Below are 19,279 nucleotides of genomic sequence, written 5' to 3'. Positions count from 1 at the left end.
GTTTGTTTGTTTATTTATTTATTTATTTATTTATATACCGCCCTCCCTGAGGGCTCAGGGCGGTTTACATAATAACATAAGAACAATACATGGAACAGTCTTATAACTGTGCAATAATAACTGATAATTGTAAACATATAACATTATAATTGTATAACCGATAAACAATACAACGTTGTAACATACAAACAGGTCCAGAGTGTATAGGTGGTGTTCTGAGGTGGGGCGGGAAGCAGGGGCCCTTTGGTCATTGTTGGTTATATATATCTGGTCTCAACTGAATGCCTGGCGGAAGAGCTCCTCCTTGCAGGCCCTGCGGAACTGCTTAAGCTTGGTCAGGGCCCTGATCTTCTCCGGGAGCTCGTTCCACCAGGTGGGGACCAGAACAGAGAATGCTCTGGCCCTGGTTGAGACCATGCAGACTTCTTTAGGGCCAGGGCCCTTTAGCTGGTTGGTAGCAGTGGAGTGCAGGGCTCTTTTGGGGGCATAGGCAGGGAGGCGATCCCTCAGGTACACTGGCCCTGACCTCATATGGCCTTGAAGGTAATTACCAGAACCTTTAGTCTGATCCGGAATTCAACTGGCAACCATTGCAGTTGATGGAGAATGGGCCGGATGTTGGACCTCCACGGTGTTGCAGTGAGGATCCTGGCCGCTGCATTTTGAACCAGCTGTAGCTTCCGGGTCAAGACTAATGGCAGGCCTGCGTAGAGCAAGTTACAAAAGTCCAGTCTAGAGGTGACCATCACATGGATCACTGTAGCTAGGTGTTCCGGGGCCTGGTAGGGCGCTAGTAGCTTGGCTTGGCGGAGGTGGTAGAATGCCAGCCGCACTACCTTCGTGATCTGGGCTTCTATTGTGAGGGAAGTGTCCAGAATCACGCCTAGGTTCCTGGCGGAGTGAGCCATAGAAAGCTGCACACCATTCGGGGCAGGCAGGTACGCTTCCTCAATGGGCCCTTCCTACCCAGCCACAGGACCTCCGTCTTTGAAGGACTGAACTTCAGATGACTCTGCTTGAGCCATCTCGTCACTGCTTCTAGGCAGCTGGCTAATGCTTCTGGGGGAGAGTATAACCAATAAACAATACAACGTTTTCTATGCAACCTAGCATAAAAGCCCATAATTAAAAGAAATTAGTTACCCAAATCTCAGTCTTGCTAGGAGGCTGTTAACCAAACGGTAATGCCTTCAGTCTGCACCATGTCAGGAAAAAAGAATAAAGGAATACATATTGATTGGACTAAAAAATGGTACATTAAGGATTTTACAGGTACTGCCTATCTACTATAACATATATAAATTCCATTTGGTTGCCACAGACCAGTTTATTATTATTTTTAATTCAATCTAGTCTCATATATATTTTACCCTGAGTTCAGATAGCTGATAAGGGTAACGATTTGGAGGGGCTCTAAAAATCTATGTAGCTGTAAGCATAAAAGTAGGTCAAGTGGCTTTTGGATGTGCAGTATTGTATACCTTGTGCAATATGGCAGAATCCATCTTCCTATTGTTCTTAATGCATAATGATTATTGATTCATTATTCAGATATTATTTAGGTATAATATTTATATATTTATTTATTGGATTTATATACCACTGTCTCCGACTGGGCCCATGGCAGTTAACAAGGATAAAATAATAAAATACAATAAAACCCCATAATTCCCCTTAAAAATAAATATTATGAATACCAAGGTGGCAGGTGAAAACAACTATCTATTCCCCTAGTTCAGCCATGGGACAACCGTCTTGCTGTTCTCCTAGTGGAAGTGAGGCACCAGATCAACCAGATGGACATAGGGAGTCCTAGATCGAATGTTGGGACCCCACCCTGGCCTCAACCATATGCCTGGCAGAAGAGCTCCCTCTTACAGGCCCTGCGGAAAGCTGACAACTCCGACAAGGCCCTTAGCTCTTCCAGGAGCTCATTCTACCAGGTTGGGGCAAGGGCCAAAAAGAACCTGACCCAGGTCAAGACCAGGTGAATGTCCCGAGGGCCCAGGACTACCAGTAGATTCATACCTACAGAGCAAACAGCCCTGCAGGGGGCATAAGCAACCAAGCAGTCCCTCAGGTAGGCAGGATCCAGGCCATATATTTCCTTAAAAGTCAATACCAAAACCTTGAACTTGACCCGGAAAGAAACTGGTAACCAGTTCAGATGTCGCAGCACCGGCTGGATATGGGCCCTCCATGATGTCCTAGTGAGGACCCTAGCAGTCGCATTCTGTACCAGTTGTGACTTCCAGATGAGAGACAAGGGCCCACATAGTGCGAGTTACAGTAGCCTAGTCTGGAAGTGACTGCTGCATGGATCACTGTGGCCAAGTGGTCCGAGGACAGGTAGAACGCTAGTAGTCTGGCTTGGTGAAGATGGAAAAATACTGTCCGGGCTACTTTTGTGACCTGAGCCTCCATAGAAAGGAAGCCATCAAAGGTCATGCCCGAATTCCCGGCAACTGGGCAGGTGTTAGTTGCACTCCATCCAGTCACGGGAGGCATGCTTCCTGATCCAGCCCTCTCCTACCCAGCCACAAGACTTCCGTCTTAGAGGGGTTGAGTTTCAGATGACTCTGCCTGAGCCATCCAGCCAGTGCTTCCAAACAACTGGCAAATGTATTTGGGGGGAAGTCCAGCCGGCCATATAATAGTATTTATTTATAAATGTACAATCTAATTTATTCTTCATGATCTTATTCTTTGAATGTGGCATAGGAACAACCATCATAGGCCTCATGCATTATATTGTAGCCTATTGTCAGAAATAACATTCTTCTGCATTACTAGTTCTTATCACCCGGAGAGTTTTGGGGGGAGGTGAATCTTATTGATGGTTTGCCCCAGCAAAATACAACAACAAAAACAGAAATGGCATCATTATACAAGGATGATGGTTTAGGATTTATCCAATAGCGCAGAGTTTAAGGTGAATCCTAGAACATCACTGTGGCTTTTGGATGTAGAGTGTTGTGTACAGTATCTCATTTTTTTGTCAGAAGTGATGACACATATTGGGTTGACATTGAGGAGCCACCTTCATTTCCCCCCTGCCATCCTAGTAAGCTTTGGAGGGGAACAGCAAGCCTAGTCCCATCATTAATTAATTAATTAATTAATTAATTAATATCCTGCTTCTCCCAGCAAGCTTGTTTGTGGCAGGTCACAGTAAAACCAATAAAACATGTAATATTATCCCATTAAAACACCCATTAAAAACTTTCATGGTGGCGACAGTTCCAAATCCCATAGCACTAGCTAACATCTGGTCTCAGAGGGACCCCAAGTGCCGACTCCATCACCCACAGTGATGGTTGGCTGGTGGGGTCTCTCCAATTCTAAATCTTTCCTTCTCATTTGCTGGGGGAGAGGATCAGATCTTCCTGGGCTGGTCTCAGCCATAGACCCGGCAGAAGAACTTTGTCTTACAGGCCCTGTAAAATGCTGAAAGCTCCCTTAGCTCGTCAGGGAGCTCATTCCACCAGGTCGGGGCCATTTTTTGAGAGAACTTAACAGGGATGTGATTCCAGACTCTCCCCTGCAAAGCTACCATTTTCTCTAGAAGATCTTTGTAGTTTTGAGATTAGTTACAATTCAGGAGAACTTTAGGCCCTACCTGGAGGTTGGCCATCTTAGCCCAAAAATCATGTAGGGAGATAATGTGTCTCTTTATTCTTTGAGATATGGCATTTCTCAAGAAGGTATATAAGCAATGTACTTTGCTGTTATTTTTGCATTTGGTTAAGATTAATCATATGAATAATGATTTCCTCTTTGCAGTTCCTGCTGCTTAATTCATATTTGAAGTCCTAATACCTTTATCAAGTCATGACAATATCCTAGTAAGTGGTTGTGATGTCCCTCAAAAGAGGATTATGACATTAAGGGATTATCTGATTATGAAGCAGTTTTAATTTATATGAAATTACGTTTTGGAAATTATATGAGGGGCTACAACAAGAATGCGGATAAATACACAAAAGAAGCACTCATTGTTCATACTTTGTGGAGCTGAATCTCAGTTACATTTTAAAGGGCTGTTTTTTTGTTTTGTTTTTTGTTTGTTTATTTGTTTGTTTTGCAGAATAAAAGAAAAGCATAGACATGGTCAGGTCTGAATGGTTCCACATTTTATACAGTGTTCATCATGGGTAATTAGTGCTTCTGAAAGCACTAATGTCATTGCATATAAAAGGCACATGCACATGTAATACTTCTAGGTCCACAGAAATACAATCAGAATGAATAATGACTTTGACAGAATCAGAAACAAAGACACCTCTCGCTTAAGTCTCTAAGTCTTGTTCTAAAACAAACTTATGAACACATAATAAATAAATGTGTAAATAAATGTGGCGCAGAGTGGTAAGGCAGCAGACGTGCAGTCATGAGGGTGGGAGTTCAATCCCAGCAGCCGGCTCAAGGTTGACTCAGCCTTCCATCCTTCCGAGGTCGGTAAAATGAGTACCCAGCTTGCTGGGGGGTAAACGGTAATGACAGGCAAACTAGCCCGTATTGAGTCTGCCATGAAAACGCTAGAGTGTCACCCCAAGGGTCAGACATAACCCAGTGCTTGCACAGGGGATACCTTTACCTTTTAGCTTTTAAATAAATAGACAAAGGAATGTAGATTATACATTCTAGCACTACAGCTCTTAAACATATGCAGCTGTGGCCTCCAAACATGTACACAGATGTTTAGTAATAAGCATCTGTTATTCATATTTCACATAATTGCTCTAGGAAACATCAGTATAACACATAGAAAACATGACTGGTACATTCAGTTTGGAGAAAAGTATTGCTTGACTAGTTGAATGTCCAATGGAAATACAGATTCAGGGGGGTATCCTGAAATATAAACTTAGGTGGGTCTGAAGCAATAAAACAAAGTTTTGAGTCCAGTAAATGATGAAGGATGCAAACACATGAATGCTTTTATTCAAAATTAAACTCTGTTGGGCTTAAAAGTACAGAACTGTTTTTTGTACTCCACTTTTTACTTCCCAAAGGAGTCTCAAAGCGGCTTACAATCACCTACACTTCCTCTCCCCACAACAGATACCCTTTGGGTAGGTGAAACTGAGAGAGCTCTGAGAAAATTATGACCAGCCCAAGATCTTCCAGCTGGCTGCATGTGGAGGAGTGGGTAAGGCAACCGGGTTCTCCAGATTAGAGACTGCCACTCTTAACCACTATGCAAAGCTGACACAAGCTTATTTTGAAACTAGCTTCAAAGCCCATTCCTAAGAACGGGCCTTGAAAGGGTCCCCACCCCTGGCCCCTGGCCAGGTAGCTTAAGGTGTCTTTGGGCCATAGCTGCAGCTGGATCAAGTGGGGCAGGTGGAGGCTGGGCATCTTGTTAGCAGGTCTGGGACAGAGCTCCTTAGCATCTGTCAGCAGATGCTAAGTCAGCAGGTCAGGAGGCCCTCATTAGCAGGCCAAGAGGCCCTCCTTAGCAGGCCAAAATGACCTCATTAGCAGGCCCAACCTAGCAGGCCCTCCTTAGCAGGCCAAGAGAACTTCATTAGCAGCCCCTCCACCATGACCCTTTGCCCAGGGCTCTCTCCTCTTACTTGCTGCTGGCTCCAGGCACTGCCCCAGAGCTCCAGGGGCAGGGCCAATCAGGGTGCAGCCAGCTGCACCCTGATTGGCCCTATTCCAACTTGGACAACCGGACACGTTCCACCCCCCGAGGCTGTTTCACAAATATATAGAGAAACCATGGATAAGGGTATGTTAGCAACTGGTATTGTCAGGCTCCATTCTACAGTTCATATTTAGCCAGTTCAAGCTGAAAGAATTCAGCTTCACCTTGTTCATGGAACACTCAGGGCAATTCCACACATTTAAAAAATAGTGTTATGCCAATGAAATCCTCTAGCGCTAAAAATTATCGTGCCTCTGGCCATTCCTCATCATCTGGCTCTCTCACTTTTGTCTGCCGCCTTCTTGCACCCCTTACACTCCACACGCACACTTAAAATAGGGGAAGAGAGCAACATGCTTTACATGCAATTCAATTCTGTCTGTCAATCAATCAAGCCAGGCAGGTAATCCCCTTTTTCCATACTTTAAGTGGCTCACAGTAGCAGCAATTTTTTAAAAAAATAAGAGTTCTCCATTGAAACGACTATGCATCTAATCATAGATGCATAGTGTTTTTTATAATGCCACCCCTTATGGAATCATGAGTCTGGAATCTTTAAAAAAATGAATCTCATTCATGATTTGGGGGTGGACTTTAGAGAGGCATGCTTTGTGGGGATTAAACTGTGGGGATTTTTTTTTTTTTGCATTGCCTGCATGATTGAATGGCTATTTGTTGTTCTAGCCATTTTGCTTAAATTAAGTTGATTTCCTCTCCCCTCCTCCCCCAGCAACAAGTGGTTAGGTGAGTATTGAACAACCAAGGAGGGATGGAAAACTAACATGCATGGAGTGTACAAAAGATGGAATCTGCAAATCCAGACAGGTCAGCAGACATTAGTGTCACTCAGGCAGATGCCAAGGAACAGAAAGCCATAAGAAATCTTTTTTTTCAAAAAAAATTATAGTATTTATATACAACTGACTGTTTTTGTTCATTACTCATTTAAAAAATTAGTGGTGAATCCTGTAAGGTTTCAGTGATAAGTGGGTGTGAATGTGCACTGTATAATCTCAGGATCGTACTTTTCATGAACAACTCAACTGTCTAGTGAACAAATGTCTCCCTCCTTTTGACAGGCAACCAGAATGTGGACAAAACCAGCAGGTACTTGACTTACTATCAAGTAAAGATGCTAGCCTGATGTCTTCTATTTCAAAAAACAAACACAGTTGGTATTGGTTAATATCTGGAAAAGAGGAAGTCCAGGGTTGCCACACACAGGCAGGCAATGGCAAAGCACCTGTTAAACTCTTGCCTTGAAAATCAGTGGGGTTGCCATGAGTCAGCTGTAACTTGACAACACAGACACAACTGCACATAGTATTGCAGCCTCAGTGTGGGGCAAGTCCCATTGAACTCAGTGAAACAAACTTTTGCTTAAACAGGCTTAAACAGCAGTTATACAAAAGGTTACATTAGAACATTTTAAATAAGGCTACTTTGAAGTGGACTGGCCAGCTGAAAAGTGGATGTTTTTAAAGGATCTTTTTGTCGGTCATAACTTGTTGCTGTGCTACTGAAGACATCAATCAACTGCTTTGATAGCAGTCAAAACATTATCTCCCAACATTATTAGATCAGAGGTCCTGGCCTTTCACTTAGAATTGGAAAATGGTATCACTGACATTTGTTCTACATGCCTTGTCTAGGTTACAAGAAATTTAAGAGCAGGACTTTTTATAATACAATTATTTACTGCATCTTTGCGATATGTGGAGTGCTAAAGCTCTGGTCTATACAAAGTTCAATATGTAATAAGGCTTTTCAAAATGTCAGTGTATTTAGAGCATCACTCCTGCCAAATCCTAATGGGGTTTTCCTCCCAATGATCCATTTTCTACCATTCAAATATGCAATAAGCACTACTTGTACCAAATAGGGATGGGCACAAATCAGTCAACAAATTGAAGTTTGTCACAAACTTTGGCTGGTTTGTAGTTCATGAAGAAATGTTTGTGAACGAAAGAACCATCACAAATTTTCATTGATTTTGATGCAGTTTGTGGAAGTTCATGAAAAAGGTTGGTTTTATTATTTTATTGGTGTAAAAACATTTTATTATGATTATTTTAAACTTTGTTGTTAACTGCTCTCAGCTCACCAGTTAAAGGTGGTATAGAAATAAAAATTTTATGTAAAAACAGCCGAGTAGTTGGGAGCTCCCTGGTGTTCAGCTGCTGGGTTTAAATGCCCCCTGCTTTCTGCCCACAGGCAGCAGAAAGCAGGGGTTTAAACTTTAAATCAATACCAACTGGTTCAGTTTATGAACTAACTTCCTGGTTCATATCAATTTATGGTTCAAGCACAAATTACGAATTGAACCAAACTGCAAAAATGCAGTTTGTGCCCATCCCCACTGAGAATCCATATTATCCCTGTTGTAAAAAAACAGACAAAAAACCTCCCTTATCACCAGTTCTCAAAGGGTATATTTTTATTCACCCCATAAATACTCCAAGACCCATTAATGCAGCAATTTATATATATATGTGTGTGTGTGTGTGTGTGTGTGTTTTATATTTATTGAAGGACCCAACTGGTTTTTTTAAAGTGAGAGTAAACTATGTGTTGTTATATATATGTATATGTATATGTATATGTATATGTATATGTATATGTATATGTATATACATATGTATATACATATGTATATACATATATACATATATATGTGTATGTATGTGTATATGTGTGTGTGTGTGTGTGTGTGTTATATTTATTGAAGGACCCAACTGGTTTTTTTTAAGTGAGAGTAAACTATGTGTTGTTTTAAATGAAAAAAACTTGTGTTTGTCTACCAAGCACATTTTATTTTAAAATTATGTAAATGTAATGCAGCATTGTACCATCAACAATGACTTCATTTCTTTGCCATCATAAATCACTTCTGTAAATGCTGTACAGTACATATTGCATACCTTTAATCATTACTGTGGAGATACCTGATGTGGGAGCATCTGTTGAATACATTGTTAAGCATCCATTCTCTTTGGGCTGACTTTGGGGTTTAACTCTCTAATGACAAGAAAGGTTTAATTTCTGAAAGAGGTGTACTAAAAAGAAACACTTGAGTGGAAAAATACACCCTGTCAGCAAAGCGGTTCTGAGCATAGTTTGAAATATCCTTAGAATAAAATTAAGTACACCTTCTACTATTTATCCATAGATTTTGGCACCCAAGTTGTGGTTGATGGTCACATGCTGTGAAATGTTGTGAAGCTAAGTGAATCTAGATCACAACTTTTCCTGGGTGAGAGCCCTGCTGGGAATCCAGTGGAAGCCATTCAGAGCACCACAGTGGAAAAAAAGCAGGATGCAAATATAATTTATAATTTTAAAAGGGACTAAGTTGGAACTTTAAAAATGATCCTTGGAGAATGAGCCAGGCTGAATCGCAAGTCTTGCTAAAAAGTCACAGAGAACCAATTATGCTGTATTGAACACTGCTTTTCTTAAAATAATAAAACAAAATTTACATTTGGTTTTTAATTTTTACATACCTTTGTAATTACCTTGTGGGAGGGAAGACATCATGGTATAATCTGATGTCATCAGATCTCAGAAGCTAAGCAGGGTTGGTACTTGGAAGGGAGTCTACCAAGGAAAACTCTGCAGAGGAAGACAATGGGGAACTGTCTCTTCTTGGGATTTCCATGTCAGCTGTGACTTGAGGGCACTTTATGCACATAATAAACTTGTACATTTTTACCTGTGGCACTAAAGTGAGTAATTAAAGTAAATAGGTAGATTAGGCTGTTAGCTGGGGCATCACAAATCAAAGGGACTTTGTCATGTTAGGAATCACAGTATAGTTTTATTTTAAAAATGTTTTATTAATATATTTTGGTGGTTTTGCTAAATATTTTAAAGTTTTACTGTATATTGTCGTTTACATTTATAGAAAGGCAATTTACTACTTCTGTCAGCATGTACAATGTTTAATTTACAGTTTCTACAATTAGGATACAATTATATATTGGATTTCCGAATTTCTTGATTTACAATGCAATTCCAAGAAGCTTACTGACTTCAACAGACTTGGAAGGATGAATCTCTGGATAAAACAACAGAGCAATTGATTTTCAGGCAAACGCCAATTTTAGGTGAGCAAAAACCTAAGTGATATTTCTGACACTTAGTTGTGCTGTTTTCTATTTTTACAAGGTTAATCATAGATATACAGGTAGGCACCCTAACCTGGATAGCCCAGGCTAGCTCCATTTTGTCAGGATATGGAAGCTAACCAGGATCCGCCGTGGTTCCTATTTGGATAGAAGACCACCAAGGAATTCCAGGGTCTCTACACAGAGGCAGACGATTGATCAACCACCTCTGAAAGTCTTTTGCCTTGGGTTGTCATAGGTTGGTAGCAACTTGGGCTGACTTTTGCCTCAGTAGTTCTTATTGTGAATAGCCGTCCTAGGTTTCACCCCAGTGATCATCCTGCTTTGTACTACTTTAGACGCATAAAAGTGTGTGAGAGAGGGTTCCAGTCGCCAATGGTCCACCACAAATGATGGTTTATCATTCAGTATTAAATCCCGGTCAGATTTTGTTCCTTGAAGTTGGGGCGATGGAAGGTGCGGGGTAAACTCGTCCTCTACGCGCCATCTCGTGGCCAGAAAACGCCCCCCCCCCCCGGTTTGACAAGCGGACCAGATAGGAGGCAAACCAGAAGATTTGAGGGAAGCTTCCAGGCAGCGTCCCGTTCTGCCTAGGCGCTTTAGATGCGTGCTGTAAACTAAAGCACAGCCGCGCTTGGGTTGGATGATCTCGCAGGTCTGGGTTTTCAGGGGTCATTTGGAGAAGGAGGCGGCGAGCACATAAAGTTTAAACAACTCCTATGGTGGTAAAGGCAACCCATATATATATATTAAAAAGTCCCTCGTATTTTGCGATTTTCACTCCCTCCAGAAAGGAGAAGCCATTCCAGGTCCCCTGTGTTAAGAGCGAGCGAGCGCAGAGCGACACGCGCACACACCCGCAGACACACACCCGCGCTGTCCCTTCGTCTGAGTGTGTGCACCGATTTGTAATTCTCTTTGTTCCTCTCCGGATCGATGCCCTCCTGCTGCTGCTGCACGCCACGGCTTCCCGCTGCCTCCTTCTCCCTCCAGTGACATTTGCAGGCAAAGCCAGGCGTGGAAACCGCCTGCGAAAGAATAACCTGCAGCGGCGGCGGCGACGGCAGCGGGTGGGTTTCTCTCCCCCTCCCTCCTTCCCTCCCTCCCTCCCGCCCGTCTTCTCCGCAGCCCCACCAGCAGCCAAGCAGCGGCGGCAGGCGAAGCTCCTCGTCCAGCTCGCCGAGGCATGGGCCCCCCGGCGGAGCAAGGAGCAGCCCAGCCCGCAGCCCTACCCTCCCGCAGCCGCCCGCGGCATGGACCCTCCCGCCTGACCAGAGACGCCGCCGCCGCCGCCGCCGCCGCCCTGCTGGAAGAGGGGCTGCAGTGAGTGACCCGCGCGGTCGCCTCGCCCTCCCCGCGCGCCCGCTGTCGAACTTGTTGCTGCGGGGAAGCCGAGCCGAGCCGGGCGGGGTAGCCAGAAGCCGGCTGCGTCTTCCTTGGAGAGCCGCCCCTTTCCCCTTCAGCCTCTATGCAAACGGAGCGCTCTGGCCAGACTTTGCCAGGTAAGGAAACTGACGGGGGAGGGGAGGGCAGCCGGCCTGGAGCGTCCAAGGGGAGGACAGCGCGATTCCGTCCCCACCCCTCTCCTCTCCCCACCCACGCCTTTCCGGGGGTCCCGCAAGCCCTGCTCCATCGCGGCACTCCGGCCTCCGGGCCACCTGCTCAGCCTCGGGGAGGCGACTTTGAGAGGCGCCCAGCGAGGCGGCACTTCCGAGGGGACCGCGGGGGCAGGCAACTGGTTGGTGAGTGGGGTGTGTATGTGTGAGTCGGGGGGGGGGGGTGCGCGCGCGCGGCAGCGGCAGCGGCAGCGGCAGCGGCGGCTGAGGGGAGCTAAAGGCGCTCTTGCCTCCCCGCCCCCCCCCCCGACGCCCCAGGCAATGCTCAACAGGCCGCCCGCGCGACTTTCCCGCTCCGACATGCATTTGGTGGGCACAGGTCTTTCGCGCCTCCCTTCGCGATCCCTCCTCGCACCGACCTCGTTTTCTCATTCTTCAAACTCTCCACCGGCCGCTTCAGTCAGTCGCGGCTCTCAGGCTGTTGCATGTGGAGGAAATAAAGTCTAATCCACCAGAGGGCTGGCGGGAATAAAAGGTTGGTGTTCGTTGAGGAACCACAAGGCTTCCAGTTTATTTTTGTCCAGACCGTTTTTCTCCACTCTCTCACAACTGTTTATCCTGACGCCCATGAACAGCCCTCTACAGATATTCTCCTCATTTTGCACCCAATCAACCATTAGTGTTGCCTACTCTTCTCCAGAAAACTCCAACATCTTTTTAATCCTTTCTGAACTTGACTTGATGTTCAGGCCCCTCATGGGATTCCCTTGCAGTACCATTCATTGTAACTCACCCACTCATTTCTTTTCATCTGGAGAGACCTTTCTCTCGAACATATTTAGGACCCTTCCTTACTCAGCTCCCTAAAATCCTTGTAATATTTGATCAAACTGCCCAGCATGTCTCTGCCCCCCCCCCATCTCATTCTGCCATTTTATCCTTGGGCTCAATCTTCCTTCTCTTTGACTTCATGAATGACACTCCTGATTTTTTTTTCCTGTGTAAAATATGCCCTTTTCACTGGATTTTCTTTCACAGTCCCCCTTTTTTCCTTCTAACTTTCACACCTCCTTATACTTCTTCCATACCTGCATATTCTTCCATAATATTTATCTTGAGCCAACCAAATACAGATTTCCTCCAGTCTTCTCTTGCCTTTCACTCTAATGAAAGGATCCATTTTTCCCACCCCACCCCAAGTTTTTTTTCTCCAGTTTCCTGTTCTTCATACTATTATTCAGTATGTTTTGCTGAACTAAGGTTTTGATTTGTCAAAGTTTGAAGTTGCTGGTTTGCTATGTATGCTCCTTTCTTAAAATAGAAAGTGTATACAGGTGGTTTAGATATAATGTATGCAGGATATGATAAAAGAGGGGGTCTTCTTCACATCTCTGCTACATGCTGTTGATTGAATATGCTGTGGTAGTCACAAAACAATAAGGAAGATATTCTTTAGCTGCTCTTTTAAAGATTTATTGAGCTTTTCTTTCTCCTTAGTCCATTATTGGCAGCTGACTGGGATAATCCTGCAGTACAGGAACAGGTGGGAGGAGATTTGTATTTTAGACCAGGGGTAGTCAACCTGTGGTCCTCCAGATGTCCTTGGACTACAATTCCCAAGAGCCCCTGCCAGCATTTTCTGGCAGGGGCTCATGGGAATTGTAGTCCATGAACATCTGGAAGACCACAGATTGACTACCCCTGTTTTAGACCATATCACTAAGACCCAGGATGGAGCAGAGAATCTTCCTAGTTAGAAGGTTGTGTTTTTGGCCAGCCTGATCACTTTATTACTGCTTACTAGTCCAGACAGTATAAATGATTAGCTATTCCAGACACTAATCTCTGCCCATATTTTACTACTTATAGATTTTTCTTCATCTGTAACCATTTGGTAAATATAGGCGGTATTGGATTTTGTACAGTAGTGTCTGTCAGTTCATTGTGTATGATAGCTTGTTAAGATCCTAAATCAAAGTTTCTGAAACTGATTTGAATGAATGGTGGAACAAGGATAAACAGAAGAAAGTTACATAAAAGAAAATAGATATTTAGAAATGATGGACTGCCTAATTGCTTGATGCACTTTTTTCCTTTTTGCATTCTAGTAGATTGGATTGTTTCCCAAAAGATCTCTCAGCAATACCAGTAGCAGCAGCTAACAGAATGGCAGCAGGAGTCGCAGCATGGTTGCCTTTTGCTCGGGCAGCTGCTATAGGATGGATGCCAGTGGCCACAAATCCCATGCCGAATCCACCTCGCCAGGAGAGGAAGCGAAGCCAGGACTCCCTAATAGTACTGAATGTGAGTGGTACCCAGTTCCAGACCTGGCTGGACACCCTGGAACGCTATCCTGACACGCTGCTGGGCAGCTCAGAGAGGGATTTTTTCTACCATCCAGAGACACAGCAATACTTTTTTGACCGTGATCCTGACATCTTCCGACACATCCTCAATTTCTATCGTACAGGGAAGCTACACTATCCCCGTCAAGAGTGCATCTCAGCCTACGATGAGGAGCTGGCATTCTTTGGTATAATCCCTGAGATTATTGGAGATTGTTGCTATGAGGAATATAAGGATCGACGACGGGAGAATGCTGAGCGTCTTCAGGATGATGCTGATCAGGATAATGCTGATGAAAGCAATTTGCCCTCCATGACAACTCGGGAAAGGATGTGGCGGGCCTTTGAGAATCCTCACACCAGCACTCTTGCCCTGGTCTTCTACTATGTAACAGGCTTCTTCATTGCAGTTTCTGTTATTGCCAATGTGGTGGAGACGGTGCCCTGCGGGGTAAGTCCTGGTGCCATCAAGGAGCTGTCCTGTGGAGAGCGGTATGATGTGGCATTCTTCTGCCTGGATACAGCCTGTGTCATGATCTTCACCGTTGAGTATCTGTTGCGTCTGGTGGCTGCCCCAAGCCGATACAAGTTTGTGCGTAGCGTAATGAGCATCATTGATGTGGTGGCTATTATGCCCTATTATATTGGTCTTGTGATGACCAACAATGAGGATGTTAGTGGGGCCTTTGTAACACTCCGGGTCTTCCGGGTCTTCCGGATCTTTAAGTTTTCCCGCCACTCACAGGGTTTACGCATCCTGGGCTACACTCTGAAAAGTTGTGCATCAGAACTTGGCTTTCTCCTCTTTTCTCTCACTATGGCCATCATCATCTTTGCTACAGTTATGTTTTATGCTGAGAAAGGCTCATCAGCCAGCAAATTCACCAGCATCCCTGCTGCCTTCTGGTATACCATAGTCACTATGACCACACTTGGGTGAGTGCATTTGAGTTTTGTATTTTAGCGTTTTACTATGGATTATCTGTTGTTTTAGATATTTGCTAAGAAAAGTGAGAATGTATATCAGAAAAAGTGGTGGTTGTGATCCCTTTATGGTGATGTGCACAATGAAATAGATGGAAAGGATTAAAAATCAGTAATAATAGGACATCCTCATGGTATTATGTCAACGTTAATGTTTTTCTGAAGTTTCATTCACCTACTTTTTGCATAGCTAAAATAAAAAGAGAAAAAACAGTGATAAAGTTGAAATCTAAGCAAAGTGTGGCTTTGCTCCCCTGTTGATGTGAAAAGATAAAGTTGTCTACATTCATACAAGAAAAGGTAACTACATTTTTAGCAAGTTAACTTTGATGTCAGCAAATCTAGTATTAAAGCTCCAGCAGGATCGATATAATGTCTAACCATTTACACACATGTATGTTAATTAATTAGACATTATGATTATCAAAGATGTTTTTAACTGCATTTCTAATTAATTGCTAAAGTTAGTTCTAGTTGTGCATATAACTTCTTCATTGTGATAACTATTTAACCACATCATTTTGGAGTCCTGTAATTTAGTAAAAGATCTATCATTTAGTAAAGCTGGTTAGTTTTTCAAGGTTATTTTTACAAATCTAGTGGAGTTGTAGGAATATATTTGATTTCAAAGCAACATGTTTCAACATCAAATAAGATACTATTCAGAGGGTGGCTAATCCATCTCTAAACCGCTCATTGAAATCTAGCAGCATTGGGCCTAATTCTCTTGTGACATTATATGCTTATACTGTGACATGATAGGCTTAAATTGCTAAAGTAGAAAAGAGCAGGAGTCTAGTAGCACCTTAAAGACTAACAAAATTTGTGGCAGGATAGAAGCATTTGTGAGTCAATATCCACTTCTTTAAGTTTAGTCTTGAAGGTGCTACTGGACTCTCACTTTTTTCTACTTCTACAGAGAGATTAACATGGCTAAATGGTTACTTTTCAGTATCTTAGTATTAAATTGAGGCTTTAAAAATTGTGCTAGTATTCTTCCATGGACCTTTATCAAAACAGGAAGATATTTAAATGAGTAGCAATGTGTTTCTAAGCAGATTTTCACCATTCTCATCTATTGTGTAACTCGTATTAGTACTGAGTGAAAAGTAATTTGTATTTGAGTGTTACTTCATCAAAATAAAAATAAGCAATTGATTATCTCAAAATCGTAGCTACTTGAACAGTGCTCTATACAATGAGGTATGAGCATAGCATTCAAGAAGATGGAGAGAGTACATCACTGCCATCAATTCGTAGTAATGTATTGTTTGGGGTAATTATGGGAATAAATTTTGTATACTAAATAGCAGCTCCTCAAATAGAAGGTTTGCCATTTTAGTAATGGGCAGTGAAATGGATAGGCCCTGTATAAGGTATTATTCTTCACAGACAGAGCAGAATAGAGCCACTTAAACCCTACCCCTTTAAACAGGAGAGATTTACAGTGCCATCCTAAACAGAGTCATACCCTTCTAAGCCCACTGATTAAACTCAATTCAGAAGAGTATAACTCTGTTCAGGATTGTACTGTAAAGCATACAACTTAACTCTTTCATTGATATTAGTATGATTAAATAGTTCTCAAATCTGGCTGGATCATCATGTTATTAAATCAGGCAGAAACTGGATTGCATGGGGGTAGAGCTGCCTGTTACAGAAACTACTTACAAATGAACTGGGGGGTTCCCAATGTTAAGAGTAAAAGTAGTGTGTAGTTGAGGTACTGACCCATTCTTCAGATTTCCCTAGCTCATGTCTCTACATCCTTTGCAGCCAGGGCTCAGTTCTGTTTTCCTAGCAGACTATGGAAGACAGTCTGTGGTTGAGGGTTCAACACTTCTATCTCTGTATCCCTCATGCTGTTAAAATTAGTATGTTCATCTGAAAATTAGATCCACTGCTTCGAATATTTACCACTATAATTGAAGTTAAATAATCTGGACAGTAGGTGTTATAGCTCAGCTTGTGTTTTAGATATATATAAGTGACTCTATTAATTACAGTATGAACCATCTGGATAGTGTTGTCCATGGTACTGAAAAGGATAATTGCTATTTTTGTATCGGTACCTTATGGTTTCTGTTGCTCCAAGCTGGAAATATCATCATATTATTGCTGCTAATGGCAGGCACTATTCTTACATTCTTACTTGGTCTTAAAAAATCCACAGACAGGCCATATTGTATGGGGAAAAAAAACTTTTCACATTGACCTTCTCTAGGGAGCTTAGAAAACAGAATCCCTAAGCTTGTATGTTACTTCCTTTGGTTACAAGCTCATACACTTGTATCAATTATCAAGTTGTTTTATGAATATTAGTAGTAGTAGTAGTAGTAGTAGTAGTAGTAGTAGAGAAGGAAGATAACTAATACTTAGAAAGTATATTGATGTTAACCCTAAGATATGGAATGTTGTTGATAAAACAACCACAGCACTATACTGTAATGCTGGGTTTTCCATATGGTATTCAAATTGTAGTAAAGTACTAAAAGATCATTTTAGATGTAACTACAATATTCATTTCAAATGATATTTTTCTATGAGAACTCGAGAACTGGATCAAGAGAAACAACAAATGGAAGCTAGAAATACACACACACACACACACACACACATGCACACACATACACACATATATGACAACAGTTTTATATATTATGAATTTCTAAAAATGCTAAACGCATCAATCCTACTCGATAAAAATAATCTTTACTTTGCATGAATGGTTTTTCAAGTCGAAGTCTTTTAAGGTTTGTCTTCTATACAGAAATATTTTGTTATTAGCAAAGTCAAATTAAGCCTTAGAATTCTGACAGAAGCTGCTGAGCGTGTCATCAAAGATGCTATAAAGCCATATGAAAGTTGATTATAAATAAAAGTCTAACTTTATATATGTTGTACATATTGGCTATTATTGTTTTTTTCTAGAAACAGTAGGAGTATAGCAGCCTTAGTAATTTGAGAAGTGATTGTGCTGTGAGCAGAGCTACATTTCTCAGTTCTACATGACTGCTGTGCAATTAAACAGTGTTCTAAAAGTCCCATAGATTGCACTTTCTCTTTACAGAGCACAATTTATGTTAAATATTGCTATATTTTAACCTCCAAAGAAAGCTTGGTTTTCAATTCTGTCAGACAAGAAGAGGCTAATAATAGTGACAGGAAGAAAGTCTTATACCTGTTGAAATTACAGCCTAAGCAAACTTATACAACTATGTTTCCAAATCAAAGATACCTATAAACACTCGTATTAGAATTTGGTAGTTCTTGTTGCTAAAACATAGATTTTCTTTATTTATTTTATATATAGATCGACTGTATATAATGTTGGCAGTGCCTGAGATCTCATTAATAAATCCACCATGAAGACTCTGACTGGTAACATTTGGATAAAATGAAAATGTGTATTTGTTTATTTAGTTAGTGTTGCAGTTGATGAGCTAGCACACATTTTAATCTACAGCTGATGAACATACACATCTTTAGGCAGGCAAATCAAAATTAATCAGCCAGGTAATGTCTTCATATGTACAATGCATAGCTGTTTCTGATTATATTTCATTCAGAGACAGTAGATTTTTGAAGGTTGTTTCTAAACAAGACCTTAGATGTCTATTGCTGTTTTGCCGGGGTCACTTTTTCACACTGAAGACATAAAGCTTCCATTTTTACCCATGATATTAGATCATTTCCAGTCCATTTTGCACTGAAAGCAGACACACCCTAAAAACACTAAACTCTGGACTTATTTGACTTCACTGGAATACATGTTTTCTCTAACAATCACTAAAAGCACCATGTTGGCTGTTAAACTCACTAACCATATAGAAATAATTTTCTCCATGAATTCAAAGACTAAAGATTAAATTTACATTGCTTTCTGCAGTTCATAGCTAGCCAGTTATTGCATTGCATGTCATAGCATTGCCATTGACAGTCAGTTTCTTGTATTGAAAAACTAGATTCTCCTTGGCTAATCTGTCTGGGGCAACCACTCTCCAACTATGAGGCCTGAGAACATATACAATCCTCCCAAAGTTCAAGAAACTGACAGTGATACCTGAAATCTGAAAAGCAATCTGGGATAGGATAATATAGATGATGCTCCCAGAGGGCAGATTTCTCCAGAGTAAAACAGTTCTAAGAGTTTTCCTCTAGAGGTCTTAACGCTCTGGAGAAACTAGTTGAAGATTGGACTCCTGTTACATTGAGGTTGTTTTCTATGACAGGTAGCATTTTAAAAATAAACAACTATTTGAGTTTATCCCATGGCTTTTTGGCAGGTGGGATATGCTCCTACAAGAAGGAAAGCATGTTTTTTTCCCCTCATCCTTACCATCATTCACAATATGACTGGCTCATTATTTTACTTACAATACATGTCATCCACCTAGGAAATAAAGAGTCTCCATATCAAAGATCTGATCAAAGGAAGGTATCAGGGACTGGATACTGTGAATAAGCTACTAGTTGGCCATCAGTGACTTAAACAATAATTGCTTTTATCAAGCCATTGCTCATTTATTATTCTTATTGTAAATTATTCTCAGTATCACTTACCTTCTTCCCTTGGTTAACTTTTTGTTTGCTATTGACTATGCTTTATTAGTT

General features: G+C 41.9%; 1 protein-coding gene across 3 annotated transcripts in view; it reads left to right on the top strand.

The window, feature by feature from the left end:
- The first annotated feature begins 10,597 nt into the window (after positions 1–10,597).
- Positions 10,598–19,279, top strand: part of KCND2 (potassium voltage-gated channel subfamily D member 2) — a 361,308-nt gene continuing 352,626 nt past the window's right edge. Inside the window, exons 1-2 of one of the 3 annotated variants that reach the window (XM_077338413.1) lie at positions 10,598–11,282; positions 13,445–14,617. In XM_077338413.1, the coding sequence (XP_077194528.1) occupies positions 13,503–14,617 (1,115 nt within the window). In that variant the 5' untranslated portion in view covers positions 10,598–11,282; positions 13,445–13,502. Of the gene's footprint in view, positions 11,283–11,316; positions 11,523–13,031; positions 13,097–13,444; positions 14,618–19,279 lie in introns of those variants that run through there. The other 2 variants (XM_077338414.1, XM_077338412.1) reach the window with 2 other exon arrangements.

The sequence above is a fragment of the Paroedura picta genome, chromosome 5, assembly GCF_049243985.1.
Source record: "Paroedura picta isolate Pp20150507F chromosome 5, Ppicta_v3.0, whole genome shotgun sequence".
NCBI lineage: Eukaryota > Metazoa > Chordata > Lepidosauria > Squamata > Gekkonidae > Paroedura > Paroedura picta.
Note: the sequence above shows the minus strand (reverse complement) of the source record. Positions and strands in the feature narration are given on the sequence as shown.